General features: G+C 42.0%; 1 protein-coding gene across 4 annotated transcripts; it reads right to left on the reverse strand.

Moving 5' to 3' along the window:
* Window positions 1–7,150: 7,150 nt before the first annotated feature.
* Window positions 7,151–18,496, reverse strand: ccnl1a (cyclin L1a). 4 transcript variants are annotated; one of them, XM_036584675.1, is made up of 11 exons: window positions 18,132–18,447; window positions 17,618–17,692; window positions 15,554–15,663; window positions 13,274–13,394; window positions 12,929–12,993; window positions 11,094–11,193; window positions 9,592–9,696; window positions 9,317–9,458; window positions 8,700–8,808; window positions 8,228–8,326; window positions 7,151–7,681 (listed from the first exon to the last, which is right to left on the reverse strand). In XM_036584675.1, the coding sequence occupies exons 1-11, from the start codon at window positions 18,381–18,383 to the stop codon at window positions 7,261–7,263; spliced, it is 1,599 nt and encodes a 532-aa protein (XP_036440568.1). In that variant the 5' UTR covers window positions 18,384–18,447; the 3' UTR covers window positions 7,151–7,260. The 4 variants fall into 4 exon arrangements, 3 of the variants coding, with proteins under 3 accessions (XP_036440568.1, XP_036440569.1, XP_036440570.1); XM_036584676.1 differs by lacking the exons at window positions 15,554–15,663; window positions 17,618–17,692; window positions 18,132–18,447 and adding an exon at window positions 14,875–15,533; XR_005008048.1 differs by lacking the exons at window positions 7,151–7,681; window positions 8,228–8,326; window positions 8,700–8,808; window positions 9,317–9,458 and adding an exon at window positions 12,664–12,677 and having other exon boundaries at window positions 9,599–9,696; window positions 18,132–18,496.
* Window positions 18,497–19,959: the final 1,463 nt, after the last annotated feature.

Consider the following 19,959-nt stretch of genomic DNA (forward strand, 5'->3'; position numbering starts at 1 on the left):
GTTTCGTCAACCTTAAAAAAGCTTTTGATTCTGTTTGGCACAATGGACTATTCTTCCAATTACTCCAAACTGGTATAGGAGGAAAAGTCTACGATTTAATTAAATCCAAATATAATGATAACAAATGCGCAATTAAATTAGGGAACAAAAGAGCAGAATTCTTCAAACAAGTACGTGGAGCATCAAGGCTGTAACTTATCCCCAACCCTCTTCAACATATACATCAACAACCTCCCACAACCCTGGAACAATCATCAAATGTAGGATTAGAACTAAATAAGAAAGAAATCAAATTCCTTTTATACGCAGATGATTTAGTCTTGCCAGCTCCTACAGCACAGGGCTTACAAAAACACGTAAACTTATTAGAAGACTATTGTCAAAATTGGGCATTAGACATCAACATCAATAAAACCAAAATAATGATTTTTCAAAAAAAAAGCCAGATCACACAAATCAAAATTCCACTTTACGTTTGGCGAGACTTTATTACAGCACACTATGGAATATAATTACTCAGGACTAATAATCAGTGCATCTGGTAACTTTAACAAGACAATGAATGCACTGATAGAAAAAGCAAGAAAAGCATATTTTACTATTAAACGATCAATAAACACACTCAACCCACCAATCCAAATTTGGCTAAAAATATTTAATTATGCAATTAAACCCATACTCTTGTATGGTAGTGAAGTATGGGGACCAATAATTTATCAAAAAGACACATTATGGGACACGACTCCTATAGAAAAGTTTCATTTAGAATTTTGTAAAGAAATCTTAAAAGTACATCGCAATGCAGCCAATCTGGCATGCAGAGCAGAGCTGGGCGAGTTTCCTCTCTCCCTCCCCGTGATAAAACGAGCTTTAAAATTCCGCCATCACCTCTCACAGGCACATCCAGAGTCATACCACCACACAGCGTACCTCAGCAACCGCACACACCCAGAAACAGACCCCCTCAGACCCCTCACAGATAAACATCACCTTCAAACCACAGCCCAGTTCACCCTCTCACCATCACACACCACAGCCCAGTTCACCCTCTCACCATCACACACCACAGCCCAGTCCACCCTCTCACCATCACACACCACAGCCCAGTACACCATCTCACCATTACACACCACAGCCCAGTCCACCATCTCACCATCACACACCACAGCCCAGTTCACCCTCTCACCATCACACACCACAGCCCAGTCCACCATCTCACCATCACACACCACAGCCCAGTCCACCCTCTCACCATCACACACAACAGCCCAGTACACCATCTCACCATCACACACCACAGCCCAGTTCACCATCTCACCAACACACACCACAGCCCAGTTCACCATCTCACCAACACAGATCACAATGATCCACAAAACATACCAAAAACAATATATCAACAATTGGACCAATGAAATTGCCACAGTTAATAAATTAGAATGCTACAGATCCTGAAGAGAGAATACAGACTAGCAGATTATCTGATCAAAATAAAAAACCCCAAAGAAAGAAACATCTTACCAATGTTCAGACTGAGTGACCACAATTTAGAAATAGAAAAAGGGCGCCATAAAAACGCTGGAGGCCCAGAGAAGAACGAATATGTAATCAGTGCAGTTCAGGACAAATCGAAACTGAGCTACACTTTCTCTCCTCCTGTAACAGATATAAAGACCTCAGAGAAGATTATATCAGCCCAGTTGAAACTTATATCCCATCATTTAAAGAGAAAATGACTAAAACAGAAGATCTGTTAGGGGTGTGTTTAGGAGAGACTCCAGAATGTGTTGAACTATCAGCTAAATATGTTACAGCTGCCACAAACGCAGAGAACAGAGTGACACAGCGCCTTAAACTGATCCCCTGTAAATGTATCATTTATTTATTTGATGTTGTGTGTATTTTACAATGTGTATGTTTATGTATGTATGTGTGTATGTACATATGAATATTTTATTATTTTAGTTTTTCTTTTATACATTATTTCCTTCTTCACTATTATCTTCATATTCTACTAGGATATTTTTATTGCTTTGGCAACAATTGTTCATTACAATTCATGCCAATAAAGTTATTTGAATTGAATTGAATTGAATTGAATTGAGAGAGAGAGAGAGAGAGAGAGAGAGAGAGAGAGAGAGAGAGAGAGGAAAAAAGGAGATACAGAGGGAGAAAGAAAGGGAGAGAGACAGAGAGAAATGAAAAGAGTGAGAGAGAGACAGAGATAGAGGGGAGAGAGGGACAGAGGGGGAAAGAAAGGGAGAGAGACAGAGGGAGAAAGGAAAATAGTGAGAGAGAGACAGAGATAGAGGGGAGAGAGGGACAGAGGGGGGAAGGAAAGAGTGAGGGAGAGAGAGAGAAAGAGGAGAAAGACTCAGGAAAAGAGGAGAGAAGGGAGAGGGGAAAGAGAGAGAGAGAGAGAGAGAGGAAAGAGAGTGAGAGACACACGGGATCAGAAAGAGACAGAGGGAGACGAGAGAGAGAAGAGAAAAAAGACACGGAGAGAGGAGAAAGACAGAGGGAGAGAGCAAAAATAGAGACAGACAGAGACACAGGGCAAGAGGAGAGGGAGAGAAGAAAGAGACAGGGAGGCACACACAGGGAGAGAGAGAGGAGAGATGAGGAGAGGGAAAGAGGAGAGAGAGAACAAAAAAGAAAGACAGAGAGGGAAACAGGGAGTGAGAGAGGCAGAGAGAGGCAGAGAGAGGTATACAGACGGAGAGAAGACAAAGAGACTCATAAAGACATAAAGTGGTGTCAGACGTTGTGCGTGAGAGATAAAAGAGAGAAACTGTGACCAAATGAAGCCCGTTGAGTTGATAACGAAGGACAGGAAAACGGAGGGAAGAGAAGCTTGTTGGTGTGCTAAGAGAAGAGGCTCAGACGGCTCCTGGGAGGCGGAGTGATGTCTGAACATCACTCATCACATCTGAGGAACCAGAACCGCACTCGGAGATCTGTGAGAGAAGTGAAAGCAGCCGTCCTGAGAGAGAGAGAGAGAGAGAGAGAGAGAGAGAGAGAGAGAGAGAGGGAGAGAGAGAGAGGGAGAGGGAGAGGGAGAGAGAGAGAGAGAGAGAGAGAGGGAGGGAGAGAGAGAGAGAGAGAGAGAGGAAAAAGACGCGCTTTTAAATGAAAACATGAGCAAACTTTGACGAGTCGTCTATGAGATGTCGTGTGTGTGGAATAAATACGGGCCAGATGCTCCTCAGACGCACGTCTCACACAGGAGAAGAGGAGGCAGAGCTCTTAAAAGGGAAACTCCACTGACTTTTCAAAATTCCTGCATAATTCAGTGGTTAAACTGCAAACCAGGTCATTCAGAGCGGTTTGGTGTAACATGCTCTGTTCCAGAGAAACTTACCAGAATTGTTCACAGTGGTGGTGATAGGAACCAGACGTCTGAAGAGTTTAATGCCTCTAAAAGCTTTATAGTGTTTCAGATTTAACACCAATTCACTATCATCTAATAATAAAAGTCCTGAGTAGACGAGGAGACTCACTCCTCATTTCAGATACTAAATAAAAATGGCTAGGTTTGTGTTGTGGACATGGTGACCCCTGGTTCCTATCACCACCACTGTGACGAAATCCAAGTCTCCACAGTGAACAACTTCACATCAAACCCTCTCAGAGAGAGAACTACGCTGAAATTCTAAAAAACGGTGGTGTTCCCCTTCACTGCAGTATTGCTTTGTGTAATATTCCCTACCTATAATTACTAAATGATGCCAACAGTATTGGTGGTAATAAATATGTAACAATATTTAATTCATACTCCTTGATTATGTGGACTGAATCCTTATTAATAAGATGCCACATCCACCCTTGAAAAGGCTTCCCAGTGGAGAATCTATACTGACTATTAATATCATTAAATAGATGCTGCTGTATTTTCAGTATAGAGCTCTCAAGCCAAGCTGCATCAGTTTAAAGGGAAACTCCACCAATTTTTCAAAAATTCTACACAATTAAATGGTCGAGATGTAAACAAAGTCATTCAGAGTGGTTTGCTGTGAAATGCTTCGTTCTAGAGAAACATGCAGTCAGAGCTGTTCACAGTGGTGGTGATAGGAACCAGACGTCCACCTCTAAAGGCTCCCTCACAGAAAGTTACTACATGAAATGGTTATGAATTCACGGCCTGAATAGTGAATAGTGAATACGCTGCCTGATGTCCGAGACACTATTTTATGATAGATTTGTGATAAAGATTTGTCTTAAAATGTATTCTGATCCATTTGTGGCGGAGGGACACATGCAGGGTGTTGCGAGGCAAAATAGTCCCCAAACAAAATGTATAGTTTTAGATTTTCCACTATTTGACCATCATCAACATTGCATATACAAGCTGAGAAGGCATGTTTAGGTTCACTGGTTGTTTTGGATAGTAAATAAAAAGGCTATATTTGTGTTGTAGACATGGTGACGTCTGGTTCCCATCACCACCACTGTAAAGAAAGAGAGGTAGGTTTTTCACATCAAACCACTGTTTACATCTCAAACAGTGAATTAATCTGAATTTTGAAAAAAATGGTGGAATTCCCCTTCACACTGAGCTAAATGCAGCGCTGCTCAGCATAACGGCCAAATACAAACGATGAACAGACCTTTAGTGATGCAGTGGCGCCCTCTGCTGGACGCTGCGTTTTCCCAGTGCTGACGTAATGACGTGAATAAACCTGGGGAAAGTGTTTAAAATGCATTAAACAAAAATAGGAACAAAAATTAAGTTAGAATCGGGTTGAAATCCCACTTATTTTAATCAATCGTCTTTTTCTGGGTCTTTAGAAGAGTCTTTGTTTAGCCTCTCACTCCGCACAGCGCTGTTTGTCCCTGTCAGCTGCAGTAGCCTGACAGCTCGAGCGCAAAACTACAGAAATAGTCCTATTCGAAGGGAAAGTCCACCTTTTTGATTAAATTTTAATTCCTATCTTCATGATCAAAGTAAATGCTGGCCTGAAACTTGGACTCGGTCCAGTACACCGTTATAACAAGGCCAGAATAAAAAGTTGATATTGAAATATGATTCATATTATTAATAATTTAAAAATATAATTAATAAACATTATTACACATACATAATTTTGGAACATTTCTATTGGTCCATTCTTCACAAAACACCAAGACTGTTCAAATAATGTAGAAAACAAACTCCAGTTTCGACATTATATATAATGTTAAAAGTGGAATATATATTTTTATATATATATATACATACATACACTGACACAAATATATATATTCGGATCATTCTCAGCACTGCAGTAACACTGATGTGGTGGTGGTATGTTAGTGTGTGTTGTGCTGGTATGAGTGGATCAGACACAGTAGTGTTCTGGAGTTTTTAAACACTGTGTCCACTCACTGTCCACTCTATTAGACACTCCTACCTTGTCAGTCCACCTTGTAGATGTAAAGTCAGAGACGATAGCTCATCTGCTGCTGCACAGTTTGTGTTGGTCATCCTCTAGTCCTTCATCAGTGGTCACAGGACGCTGCGGGCTGGATATTTTTGGTCGGTGGACTATTCTCAGTCCAGCAGTGACACTGAGGTCTTTAAAAACTCCAGCAGCACTGCTGTGTCTGATCCACTCAGACCAGTACAACACACACTAACACACCATCAGTGTTACTGCAGTGCTGAGAATGATCCACCACCCAAATAATACCTGCTCTGTGAGGGTCCATGGGGGTCCTGACCACTGAAGAACAGGGTAAAAGGGGGCTAACAAAGTATGCAGAGAAACAGATGGACTACAGTCTGTAACTGTAGAACTACAAAGTGCACCTATATAGTAAGTGGAGCTGATAAAATGGACAATGAGCATAGAAACAAAGAGGTGGTCAGAATGTTATGCCTGATCGGTGTGTCTATGTATACATATATACATACACACAACATCAGCAAAGAACTGAGTCAGGAGCTTCAGGAAATGGGTTCCCACATTCAAACAGCTACACAGAAGCCTAAGATCACTATGCATAATGCAAAGCACTGGTTGGAGAGGGGTAAACCACACCGCTACTGGACTCCGGAGCAGTGGAAATGAGTCCTCCGGAGTGATGGACCACACTTCGCTACCTGGCAGTCTGACAGATGAATCAGTTTGGTAGATACCAGGCGAATGCTACTTACTCAAATGCAGAGCCAACAGTAAAATCTGGTGGAGGGATAAAGGTCTCGGACCACGTCTATGGCTTATGAATGGGACACTCAGCAAGGTCATATAGTGATAGTCAGGCATCCACATGCTTTTGGCCATACAGTGTGTGTGTGTGTGTGTGTGTGTGTGTGTGTGTGTGTGTGTGTGTGTGTGTGTGTGTGTGTGTGTGTACACATCCAAAGAGTGGGCTCACCATTGGAAGGTTTTAAGCAGTAGTTGAAATTTGTTGAACCCATCAGGTCTCAACTGACTTTATCCAGAGCCGAGGCTTCCAACATTCCAACCAATACTTCTGGTTGATAATCAATTTCACCCATCTGTGACATCAAATGGGCTTCAAATGGGTTTTAACAGCTCCAACAGAAACCTGTGTGTTTTAATAGTGATGTAATTTGATTTTCTCTGCTAATACATTAATAAAAACTTGACTGCCAGGTGATCACTGAGACAGAGATCCTCCGAAATGAAAGTCAAATTTAGAACGGCCTACTGAAAAACCACACCCGAAACCTGTACTGAAACCGAAAGACCGCTCCTTTAACCCTCAGCTAGCAGAGACACTCAGGCCAAGACAGTAATGCATTTTGCAATAGGAATAAGTCATTTTTTTATTGAGTAAAAATCCGACGTGAACACGTGCAGACTAAAACCAGTGTAACAAAGTCACCACGATCGAAGAAAAACAAAAGTCTGCATCCTGCTGTAAAAAAATATGGTCTATCCCTATGGAAATCGTTTCCTTTCATCTGTAGAGCAAACGTTTTCTGTAAATATAACTATACCCGTGCAAAGTCTTGATGTCTTTCCTGAAATCATTTGCTTAAGTTAGTGATTCCCCGCACCCTCCCCCACACACTTCAACAAAATGATGCTTTTATAAATCAAAGCATTCTTTGTAATACGTCAGCATTTAAACTCTCTTTACACTGTAAATATGTATTTCAAGTCCTTCACTTTACATTTGAACTAAAAGATTTGCCAATGAATAAAATGTAAAACGAGGGAGATTGTGATCAGAATTGGCCTCTCAACTCTGACCGCTTCAACGCATACAGCTGGACAAACTCATTCACACAGGACACGGGGATGCAGTCTCTCAGCGTCGATGGCGGCTGTGGCTCGAGTGGCTGCTACTGTGGTGTTTGCTCTTGTGCGAGCGTTCGTATGAGCGCGAGCGTTCCCGGCGGTCTCTGTGGTGCCCCCCGCTGCCGCCGCCTCTCTCGTGCCGGTGTTTTTTGGAGCTCAGATCGGACGACGCGCGCTCCCTCTCCCTGTCTCTGTCGCGCTCCCTCTCGCGCTCCCCCCGCGGTTTGCTGCCTGAGCGCGAGCGCTTCCTTTTGTGGCTGTGGCGACTGTGGAGCTTCAGCTCGTCCGTGCGCTGCTTGGACTTCAGGTGCGGCAGGAGAGGGGAAGGGGGGCCATGGTTGGCATGGCGCCTTGGCGAAGGGCTGCGGCTGTGCGAGTGGCTGCGGGAGCGGGAGCTGTAGGAGCCAGAGCGACTGCGCCGGTTGTTGTAACTAAGAGGAAAAGAGAAAAGGTGTCAACAATCTGCCAAACAACCATTTTAAACAGTCTTCACTGCACATACATCACAAACTCAACTGGGGCCCAAACATTTGGTCCTACCAGAGAACATGCTGACACAGTTTAAGGACAATCAACCAAAACTTTCATCTAACAACTTAAATTAGTTCAGTTAACTGCAGGTCAACTGACAACTTGAATTAACTGAGTGAGCTCTGGGTTCAGCATATAACAGGGCAATCCTTTATGAGTCCCACAATGGAGAAATTCTTAGTGTTACAGCAGCAAAGGGACAGCAAGTCACTCAAGAAAAGTAACAAGAAGAGAATTAACAAGCAAGTAATTAAACCTTAAGTAATTATGAAGGTTTTACAGTTTGTTATTTGTTACTTTACCTACAACTACAAACACAGCAGACTTTTACTGGATAGAATTACAGATTGAAAGTCTAACTGAAGTTACAGAAACTCTCCCACCTTCTATTTATTTTAAATAAAACAACTCACTTTCAGGGTCCTACCAGTATAAAAGGTACTTACTGTCGTCTAGGAGAGCGCGATCTGGACCGTGAGCGGGTTCTTGAACGAGAACGGCTCCCACTTCTGCTATTCCGACCCAGTTTACTGTCCTTCCTCAGCCTGGGGAAGAAGACAGGACAAGCAGTCAAGCACAGCTCCGAAAAACACCAAAAACAGCTCAATGAGACGCAACATTTCTAAGCTGTTCTGCTCCTCAAACTCATGATTTATAGCAGATGTCTTCAACTCTGGACTTTAAACCCAGTTTCCAATCCTAGATTATATAATCGCCAGCAGGTATGACACTGGATTAATCAGTTACATCAATTTATTTACATGAATGAAAAGGGATCTGAAGTCCTCTGGTCTACACCGCGAAAGCACTGCAGAAGATTGCCTTCAACTCTTCAACTAGCAAGTCATTTATGAGTTGACACAGATGTGCCCTGCCAGGCTGGGAGCTGAGCACTACTGTAGCTCTGGAAGTACTCACCCATTATGAGGACTCTTGGAGCCTTGGGGCCGATCCTCAGCTTCTTTCTTCACAGTCTTCACAACCTGAGGGTTTGGAGATTTCTCATCCACCTTCACCATGGGGGAAGCTGCCGGGACCAACACAAATGTTTTACAAATACTTTTCACACCACCGTTTGAAATTAAATATCTTAAACCTAAAACTCGCACACACTGCACGATCAACAAGTACAAACTAGGGAAGCACCGGAATTAAACGTTTTGCCCGAAACAGAAACCAAACAAAATGAAACATACTAACAAAGGTCTCTGACACTTTAAAATGTTTCCACACAGCCTACATGTTTGCTGCATTCACAAACAGCACCTCTCTCCTCACAGGTTGCGATTTTAATACATTGTTGTAAAATTGGGGTTTGTAAAATAACGTGTTAAAGTCCTGGAGCTGAGGAGTAAAAGTTCCGTTTACGTCCAGAAACTAGAAAAATAGGGCCATTAAAAACATCAACGTTCGGTATAAATAATTTGGTCTTTTCACTTATTTGGCCGAAAGTGTTTTTGTTTTGGCCATTTTTGGCTGAATAATTTTGGTTGCCGAATATTCTGCGCATCCCTAGTGAAACCCACTGGACTTACATGGTTTGGATCCAGGAGAAAATCCACCGAGTGTGGACAGAGCAGGCGTGCCATCCGGGTTCAGCCCCTTAGCTTTCAGCTTAGCCTCCTGCAAAGCCACCTTCCTCTTCTCCACCTCTCGCTCCAGTAAGTCATAGTTTGGCTATAAGACAGAACACAAACACACCATCAGCAACGTGCAAATGACACAGGTCTAAAAATAATGAGATGAACAGAAAGAGGGCAGAGTTTGAGCGGAGATACGAGCGAGAGCGAGAGAGCGAGAGCGAGCTTACTTTTTTCCTTGTGTAGAGCTTCAAAGTGGTGATACAGATGTCTTTGATCTCTTCTTCCGTGGCTCCGAAAAGCAAGTACCAGTGCGGCCGAGACGGCAGAGGGATCTGAAAGGTTAGATTTTGAGGAATTTAGTCTGATAAATTCAAAACTGCCATTTGGAACTGCTTGGGTCTAAACGTGGATAGGAAAAGCTCAAAATCACAGCACATTAAAAAAAAAAAATAAAACCAAAAATCAACAAATTGTTTTTTACCCAGCTTCCTTCCAACAAGAAGCAATATAACTGTCAATTTTGTTTAATGCTTGACTTCACTGTCGCACATAAATACTAAAAATCAATTTATTTGATTATTTATGATCAGTAACATGGGCCAGATTTCATCCTATGGCATCTCCAGCATCACCGAGCAGAAGGGAGGGGGACGCAACCTAACGTTTTGGTTTACGCTCAAACAACTTTGGAAGCATTTGAGCATGATTTTATATAACTACACAACTCCGGCACAAATTAGAACTTCATTTCTAGCACCCATCATACATAAACAATTGAGCTGAAAGCAGAATGCCTGCAAAAAGGCAGGTTTAACTGCAAAAGGACCAAGAAGCTTGTCGTAATAGTTGCTAAGAAGTCTGATAACTCTGAAAACAATTCAATACAGTTTTACACTATTTGGTCTGTTACATAAAATATCACTACATAAAAGCCTAATCCCATTTCATCCCTCAACCCTCTATTTTGTGTGCTCATCTATTATGTCCCGTTTCACCCAACATGCTGGCACCTCAGGCATCAGAAAAGCTGCTCCATTTAAGGTGGAACGAGAAAATTTGAACAAGAAGCTGGCGAATAGCTGACTTCAGCTTCATATCACTGAAGAATTAGGGGTGGGCGATAATAAATAATTGTCCTCCTCTTTGAAGGCACATGATGCCCTAAATGTAACTAAAGCCCAGCAGTGAGGAGCTGAACTTTACCCTCCTCTGCTGTCACTGCAGACTGGCAGGGTCGCCTACAGAGCAGCGCTAGTAGCTGTTAATGAAGTAATGCTCTTTATTTGAGGGTCCCATTTCGTAAGGACGATTTCAGGCCCTGCGATGGACTGGCGACCTGTCCAGGGTGTATCCTGCCTTCCCCCCAATGACAGCTGGGATAGACTCCAGCACCCCACCGCGACCCAGAAGGATAAGCGGTTTAGATTATGTATGTATGTATGATTTCAACCACTACCCCCCTGTAACTCAGTTCCAAGGGGCAAGATAACACTCAAAAACAAGGGGTAGAGGTAAAAATAAGTAATGCGACTGGGCCACATGTCCACATTTCACCCTGCATTAGGTTGTGCCCTGCTCTCCCATATAGTGAATTAAAAGCCAATTCTGATCTCTCTGGGCAATATTTAAAAAAGGGAGGTGATTCACATCTTAAATCCCCTCTGGGTTTAACACAAAAGCTGAGAACGAGGGTAGAGCTGAAGCCGACTGACATTAATTGTAAAATTACCTGTAAAGCTCTGGCCGCGAGGTAAATACAGGCACAGGCGATGGTCTCTGCTTGAAACCTCACAAACACGTTGGTGCGCAGGCTGTCGTTCATGTAGTTCCTGCAACATAAAAGGTGAAGCACAACATTGCCACATCTCCCTGAGTTCCAGCCACCGTCAGCCCCCCCTCCCTCAAACAAGAGACTCTTCCCCGCCCCTCCTTCCATGATTGCAGTGCGCTCATGATGATTTTTTAAGGAGACTCATGTTTAGCTTTGTCCGTTCCCTCCCTCTCTCTCACTCCTTTCTTTCACTCCTGGATGCCTCCACATTTGCCGTGTATACACAGACATGCAGAACAAATGGAGAGTGCGTTCATGTTGGAATGGTTCGCTGGAGTCCTGAACATGTACAAGCTCATGTGGGCCATCAAGAAAAGGGGACAAGAAAGAAAAAACTTGGGATTTATTACACCTTTGCATGCAAGAAACTTAAAATAATAAAAATAAAAATTAAAGAACTATAACCACTGTGTGTGCATGCAAAACAGAACTGACAATTTAACCATAAGCTACAACGCAGGCTTTAAATCCCATCCATTTATGCCTGCAAAACAAGAGGCTGCGTCACCTGCGACTATGGACTGACTTTCCGCTGGGAAAAAGCAAATGACGAGGTTCAGGAAGTAAAATGGGGGGGGGGTTTGGGGAACGGGTGGCTGCAGGGTACCCGGGCTGAATGATGGCATGCATTTCGATAGCAGCATGCGCTGTGGGTTGGGAAAACGAGAGCCAAGAGGACGAACTACGTCTCAAGCAGTACAAGACTGCGTCAGACAGTGAGGTTCTGACTACCAGACAGAAAGACAGACAGACTGAATGGGTAGACATGAGCTCTATGATTACCAGAGATGGGCGTCTATGCAGTCTGAACACACAAAGACAGATGGGTCATGGGAGAGATGGACGATGAAGCAGTTTTAACTTAAGCCTAACAACATCTCACAACCATGTGGCGACAATTCATTGGTTCACAAAAAGACGTGTGACACTACACTAACGCATGTTTACTCCTGAACTTGTACTCAAAGCTAGCGTCTGGCTACTTGTACATGAGACGTCATTCAGAACTGAGAAATACAGAAAAGGGAATAGCCAAAAGGATCCTTGGAGGCAAAGCCTGAGCAGGATGGCGATCCCTGGAAGACATTTCTAGAAACCACATCAGTGTGAACAGACAAGTAGAGGAAAAAAACACTTTGTACTTTTGTAATACCTACTTGCTTTAGTGGTAAACTGTTGAAATAAATGTGCTTTCGTTCTAAAACTACCTTCAAAATAATAATTAAAAAAAATAAAAATAAAAAAAACACTTGGAACAAAAAAACAAAAACAAAAAAATACAAATCCTTTTGGACAACCCCAAGAAAACAAGATGATGTTGCCAGATGGAAAAGGCCCCCCTTCAGTGATTCTCGGGCAGAGAGCGCTCACTGGATTGGCCGTCTCGAGACGGGCAGCCAATGGGGGGGAGATTCCTGGGGTCATGTGGTTGGAGGAGCAGAGTTCAGAGGTTCTTTATGACACTTACCATCATGGACTACCCTTTAATCAAAGAGTAGAGAGAAAGGACAAAGTTAAACTGAGATCTCCGTTTCTTTTGCTTCATTCATGAAATTATAGACTCAATCCATGAATAAAAGAAATCAAGGGGGGGGAAAGAGACATGTTTGAGTATAAAAAGTCCATCAGGTGTAAAAGGGGGGAGAAAAAAAATTACAGAGTAAAGGCTTATTTAGTGGGTTGGCTACGTGAAGAGCGTCTAGACTCCTAACTGAGTAGAGTTATGTACTCACCAGGCTGTCTGGACCAACGTTTGATTCTTCTCGCAGTCAAGGACCTGCAGGTACATGACGATGATCTGGAAGCGAAACACATGGCACGTTACGTCACGGCAGGGTTGCGGTCGGACCCCCTTTGCAAGGGTTTATTTGTGCACAGGTGTTCAAACCACAGCCTGACCTAATTTACGTCAATGTGCAGATATACATTTTAGATTTTTTCTACAGGATACAAACAGGCTGCACAGCTGCTACAGCAACATTTCATCTCTGATGAACAGGATATTCAAGACTATTACGCTGCAAGCGTATGACTAGTCCCTCCTGAGTCTGGTCGAAATGTAAATGTGGCTGACTCACCTTGTGCGGGTGTTTGACGTGGACGCAGAAACCCAACTCCTTCAACACGCGCCGCTCAGCTTTGATCACCTGGTTTTTCGTGTTTATGTAGTTCTGATCAAGTATCAATGGGCTTGAACTCCTGATTTATAAAGGAATGAAAATAAAGTTGTTTCCCCAACCCAAACAATCACCAACAAGAGACACAGTGCCTTTTTGCTTGTTTTTTTTTTCTTCTTTTAAATAAAGCTGCTTTTTTTCCCTTTCCAACCAACTAAAGGCAACAGGTCCATTTCTTGACTCCTGTAGTTTCAGTAGAAGACTTTTAGACCTGCCACAAGTGACTGATAGAACACAAACTTCCCCCACATCACAGCTTTAACACAGCAAAAAACGCACACCTTCGCACAATGAGTCATGACCACGAGTCAAGTCTGCCAAAAATGCTTCCTCTTTACAGAGAATGCAACAATCCTGCCAACAGACACAACAGCGGTTTAAGCAGAGATGGTACTGCTCACCACAGGAACGGTGTCTTTACAGTATAAAATAAAATAAGCAAAAAACACAAAAAGCTAAGAAATAAGAAGAAATTTAAAAAAGGTACTTCACACATCGTTCAGGTTTTTTTTTTTTTATTTAATTTCCTCAAAACATCCCCAACCGGATTTCATTAAGTGTGAATTACATCTAAGCTGTGATTTGGACCCGTTCTACGGCAACAGGGAAACAGGTCCAAACACAGACAAAAACACCAAATGACAACACATGCACTGAGCCAACACTCTTGTGTGTATTCCACTAAAACTAGTAAGCCAAAAAGATGAGTATACCATAAAAAAAACATCATGGATTGCAATCCTAGCAGCCAAGACGAGAATAAAAGTATATAAAATGCCTATATAAGCCTTAAAGTTCTAATGAACAAGGACAGTGACCTAAGTTTACTAAAAGAAGCCAAAATAATTTAGCACTACAGAAAACGTCTACAGGATATCCACTCTCTAGAACGTCCAGCAACCTAACCTGAACCATGGCCTGACCAAGAGATAAACAGCCTAATGTGTACTTGGATAGAAACAGAGATGATTCACAGAAGGTTATTAAAGCACTATCAGGTCAGATATTACCATGATGGCCCATCATCAGCCTGATAAAAAGTGCACTCACTGTGAAACTACTAAAACTAGGCCTGTGAACTCAATGACTCAGCCGAATTCAACACAGCGCTGACAAAACTGTGAGTGCTCAGTGATGCTTCCAAGCTGTGCACCACATGGATGAGCCATCATGAACTCAGATGAGAGATAAAAATGTTAATAATAAAGTTTTGCTTCTAAACTGATCGCTTCTAATCAAAAGCCAGTGCAAAACTAAGTTTGGTGCAAGCGTTCCTGCTACATTATGAGTGCACAGGAACAGCAAGGCCCTGCCACATGGACCCAAAATGGAAAACGCTAATCTAAGGTGTGGATTTCTGTGAAAGCTGTGATATGAGGTGGTCTGTCTGTCTTGAGCTTGTTAAAATGACACCATTTAAAAAATCACCTGTGTTAGCAGAGACAATAAAGCTTAAACTGAGATACAGGAGTCACCCAGGCGCTTCGGGACCAGCAGCCAACCTGTCGTCCCCGATTTCCCAGTGACCGCTTTCAGACCACTGGCGTCTCCCAGGGGAGCGGGGAGGGGGGGGAAGCGACACCTCGCTCACTGTTGCCATGCCGACTGCTTCATCTCTACGTACCATTCCACATCACCCAGGCTTTGGTAAATGTAGCTGGTCGCTGTTAGTTGGTTGCAAGGGAAAAGAGAATTCAAGTTAATACCTCAGTTCTTACTCAGTTGAACAAATCCATTTCCCCATCCCTACCCCGTTTATTATAACAATATACCCCAAAACTTTTGTTACACAAACTTTATTACGTCAAATATTCATCCGTTATCGTTAAAACTTCCGAGTGTTCAGGATGCACTTTACTTGCTCAGGTAAGCAGATGAACTACCTTGCTGTTACTACCAATTATGACTGATGATGAAACTGAAAAGCCTTAAAATGGTTTAGAGTACATAAATCAAACAAAAAGGCACTCAAATCAGGACATCCTATTGAAAACAAAAGGCACAGAGACTATTGACAGTAAACATGTTTTTAAACTATACCTGATTCGCTTATGTAAAAGTGATGACGTTAAATGTTACACAAAGAAAAATCTGTCAAGGTGGGAGGTTGTTGGCACAGGTAACAAACAGAAGAAACAGTTGGGAATGTGACGGGAAAAAAAAAGCACAAACGGTGCTTACCTTTTGCCTCTGATCTGTCTTAAGTGATGAAAGACGTTGATGACGTCCCTTATGCGTCGTGGGGCTTCTTCGATTTTTGAAGCCAGATTGATACAGGCCATGGCGACGATCTGAAGAGAGGATTAGAAGAGAAAAGAAAAACACCAGTGAGGCAGTATGAGGCAGAGCCAATGCTACACAACAAACTATCCCAACAAGATATGAACTGTATGAAAATGCACGACACGTCCTTCACTAATGGTAAAATACTGACAGATCTCTATGCTTAAAAGAACAGCAGCAAATCAGGAATTTGAACCCTAAAAAAGCACACATAGTATTTTTGTTATAAATCGTCACAATATGCTTTTCTGAGCACATCATAGTTAATGTCAGTGCTTAAAGAACTAACTAACCACGTTTACTCATAAAGAGATCACTAGTCTTGTTTAACTGGAATCAGAGCAGGATCTATGATGATATACAAATATAACGATTTTCATAATTTTTGCCCAATTAAATGAGAGCGCCTTATAACTTTATCCAAACTAGATCCAAACTCCTTACGACTAGATAGAAAGACAGCTGTTTCTAACGATCATATGGGGCTCAGATTAAAGAAACAAGTACATATAGTCTAATATAACGAACGAAATACTCAGTAGTTTGTAGTACTGATGCTTGCTTATAGGTGCTATAGATGCTGTAACACTAGACTGAAATCAGCTTCTTAATAAAATTTTCTAAAACCTCTAAATGAAGCTGGAGACCAGCTACAGCATCAATACTCTACTGCCAGCATTAAACCTAATATCACTAATCTTTTGTTAATTGACAGGTTTTATCAGCATCATTTAGGCTCAAGGATGGCTAACTTACTCTCAAAAGGAAACTCCATCAATTTTCCAAGAAAAATCTACAAAATGAAACCGTTAAGATGCAAATTAAGTCATTCAGAGTGGTTTGATGTCAGTCGCTCCATCCTAGAGGAACTCGCCAAGTCGAAAACTGCTCACAGCGCTGGTGAGTTTAATGCCTCTACAAGTTCCCACACAGAAAGTTATAAGATGAGAGGGTTAACCTCTTATTCTCCAGGGTATATTCTGTTTTTTTATTATTTATTATTTTTATATTAAATTTTATTTATTTATTTATTTTTTGTAAAAGCTCCCCTCAAATTAACAGAACATGTGTTTTATGATCATACTTTTTGCTATATGCTTACAATTTACTGCTGAAAGCCAAAAATCTTCAACGCTCTTTGTATTATTTTATAAAAAATGATTCTTACAGAGCAGATCACTGAAGAGACGCCATCTGTTTATAGTTTATAGCCCAGATTTGTGGAAAAATGGGTCGACTGAGTTCAGCTTTTTTATTATAAGAGTTAAAAATTACATCACCCATCTAAGAAGACAGTTACAGCTCTCATATGACTCCCACCTTTTGAATGTAGATTATGAAATATTAACGTTATGAAGAATATGACGAAGTGCGTTTTGGAACCACCGGTGGTCCCAAGGAGTTTAAGAGGCTACCTAGATGCTGCCAGATGTCAGCATGATAGTTGTGTGGTACAAATTCGGATTAAATTTGATTTAAACTCGTTTACTTTAATCCATTCATGGCAGAGAACAGGCAAGGCAAATCAGTCTCCAAAGAAAACTTACTTCATCAGAATGATGCTTATTTTACACGAATCATTCATATTAACGTTACATACAGAAGCTCGTGTGGGTTCACTGGTTGTTTTGGATGGTAAATAAAATGGATATAGTTGTAGACATTGTGACCCCTTGATCTCATCAACACCACTGTAACTACAGAACTCATGGCTCTGAATGACTTCACACCTCAAGGACTGAATTATTGAGCTATAAACTTTGGAAAACTGGTGAAACTCCCCTTGTACAGTGTTATATAGTGCTATATATATAATATATATAATAATAACATATAATAGCGACGTATATAGTCGCTGTGCGCCGCGTGTTCGCTCTCTACGGGCTTTTCTAATATGGCTGCCGGAGCGACGTCGCGGTTACGAAGCCGGGCCTAAAAACCAGCCGGCAAAGCTCGACTTACCTCGAAACTGTGCTTCACGAACGACTTGGAGTAGAAAAACCGATGAAACAGGACTTGTCCGGTCGCCATGGCCACCTATACGGGGGGGAAAAGCACGATATTTATTAAGAAAACCTGCTTTTATTCCAGAATTCAAACTCAACCGCCATTTTGTTTTTGTCTGAGCAAGCGAGACGATGCTAAAGCTAACGCTAAAGCTAATGCTAAAGCTAAAGGCGGGCGAGCCGAACAGGGAAAATAACCCGTTAGATGAGTAGATTTGAGAGATATATTAGACTTTAAACACATTAAGGCACTTCACACGTAGATTTCCAGTAAAATACGTTATTACGATCCACTTTTACCGACGCCGGCTCGCTGCGTTGACGCTGAGCCTGGCTTCCGATCGAATTATCCCGTTCCACCTTAAATGGCGCGAGGCGTGTTTTCGAGTGGAAATAAGTAACAATAATAAAAACTAATAATAATAAGCCCCCCAAAAAGTGCCGTTAAACGTTAAAACCGTCTTCTCTACCTGCGGCAGACGCAGCAGGATCCCTGCGGACTGGATCAGCTCGCAGCCCAGGATGCGGAGGTCGGTCTCGGTGTGCAGGTCCAGGCCGTCCAGCATGGACGGGGTCGGCGAGAGCTTCTCCTCAGGGATCAGCGAGTTGTCGATGGTCAGAAAGACCTCGGAGTAAACCTTGTCGCCGATGAGGATCCCGTCGCTGCTGGTAACCGTGTTGGTGGCGGTGGTCGCCGGACCCGCAGCCATCGTAGCCTCCATCGGTGCGAAAGCAGCCTCAGCCGATCAAACAAGCACAAAACGTTCAGGACGGAAGGACGGAGGGCTGACGTAAAGCTCGCCGGCCGGAGAACGCAGAGGTTACCAACAGTATGTGCACATCCGCGCTGTGTAGGGCCGCCTCCTCTCACGCACACGTCTGGAAAATGGGGTCTATTTTCTACGGCAAGACCCCAAAGTGACATAGTGATTATTTTTTTTAATAATATTTTTTAACGAATTACTATATTGAGGCCACGAGTTAGGTTTCTCATAACTCGTGGCATCAATATAGTAATTCCTAGCCTCAATATAGTTATATATGGCCCCAATAGCTGTAGTAATTTGTTCTTACAATATGTTAATTTGTGGCCTCAATATATAAATAGCCTCATTATAGTAATTCGTGGCCTCAATATATTCATTGACTCAGTATATTAATGTGTGGCATCAATATAGTAGCTTGTGTCCTCAATATATTAATGGCCTCAATGTAGTAATTTCTGACCTCAATATAGTAATTCATAGCTTCAATATAGTTATATGTGGTCTCCATATATTACTGGTTTCAAAATATCAATTTGTGGCCTCAATATATTTATATGTGGCCTCAATAGCTATTGTAATTCATGGCCTCAATATAGCAGCTTGTGGCCTCGATATAATAATGGCCTCAATAAATTATTTTGTGACCTCAATAAAGAAACTAGTGGCTTCAATATATTAACTTGTGCTCTCAATATAGCAGCTTGTGGCCTCAATATAATAATGGCCTCAATAAATTCATTTGTGGCCTCAATATAGTAGCTCGTGGGCTTAATATAGTAACTAGTGGCCCTAATATATTAATCTGTGGCCTCAATATAGTAACAAGTGGCTTCAATATATTAATGGTCTCAAAATATTAAACTGTGGCCTCAATATATCTATATGGGGCCTCAATATAGTAGCTTGTGGTCTCAATAAATCAATATATGGCCTCAATATAGTAGCTTGTGGTCTCAATAAATCAATATATGGCCTCAGTGTAGTAGCTTGTGGGCCTAATATAGTAACTAGTAACTTCAGTATATTAATTTATGCTCTTAATATAGAAGCTTGTGGCCTCAATATATTAATTTGTGGTCTCAGTATAGTAACTCGGCCTCTATATAATAATTTGTGACCTTTGTATATTAATTTGTGGCCAGGCCTCATTAAAAACACTCACCATGAATCCTCAGTATGATGTAAATAAATCAGTGTATTGGTGCAAAAAGCTTTTACATTTGTAATTTTCGCCCTAAAACGGATGAATTTTGTACCCCGAGAACACCAGGCGAAGGCAATGCAGGCCGGGGACCCTCTATTTGAGAAGGGGTAAGAAAGGAGAGTTTATTTTTCAGAAATAATCTGTAATATTTCTGAATTTCACTCGTTTGACTCAGCAGAAACCAAAGTTCCCATGACGCTGAGGACGGGAACTAGCTGCGCGTGGACATATCCCTCCGCGGGTCCGTTCCCAAAACGTGACCGTGACGTCAGCCAGGCAAAGACGACGCTTTCCGGGAAAAGGGTTGCACAACTCTGCCGTTTAATG

The sequence above is a fragment of the Colossoma macropomum genome, unplaced genomic scaffold, assembly GCF_904425465.1.
Source record: "Colossoma macropomum unplaced genomic scaffold, Colossoma_macropomum, whole genome shotgun sequence".
Taxonomy (NCBI): domain Eukaryota; kingdom Metazoa; phylum Chordata; class Actinopteri; order Characiformes; family Serrasalmidae; genus Colossoma; species Colossoma macropomum.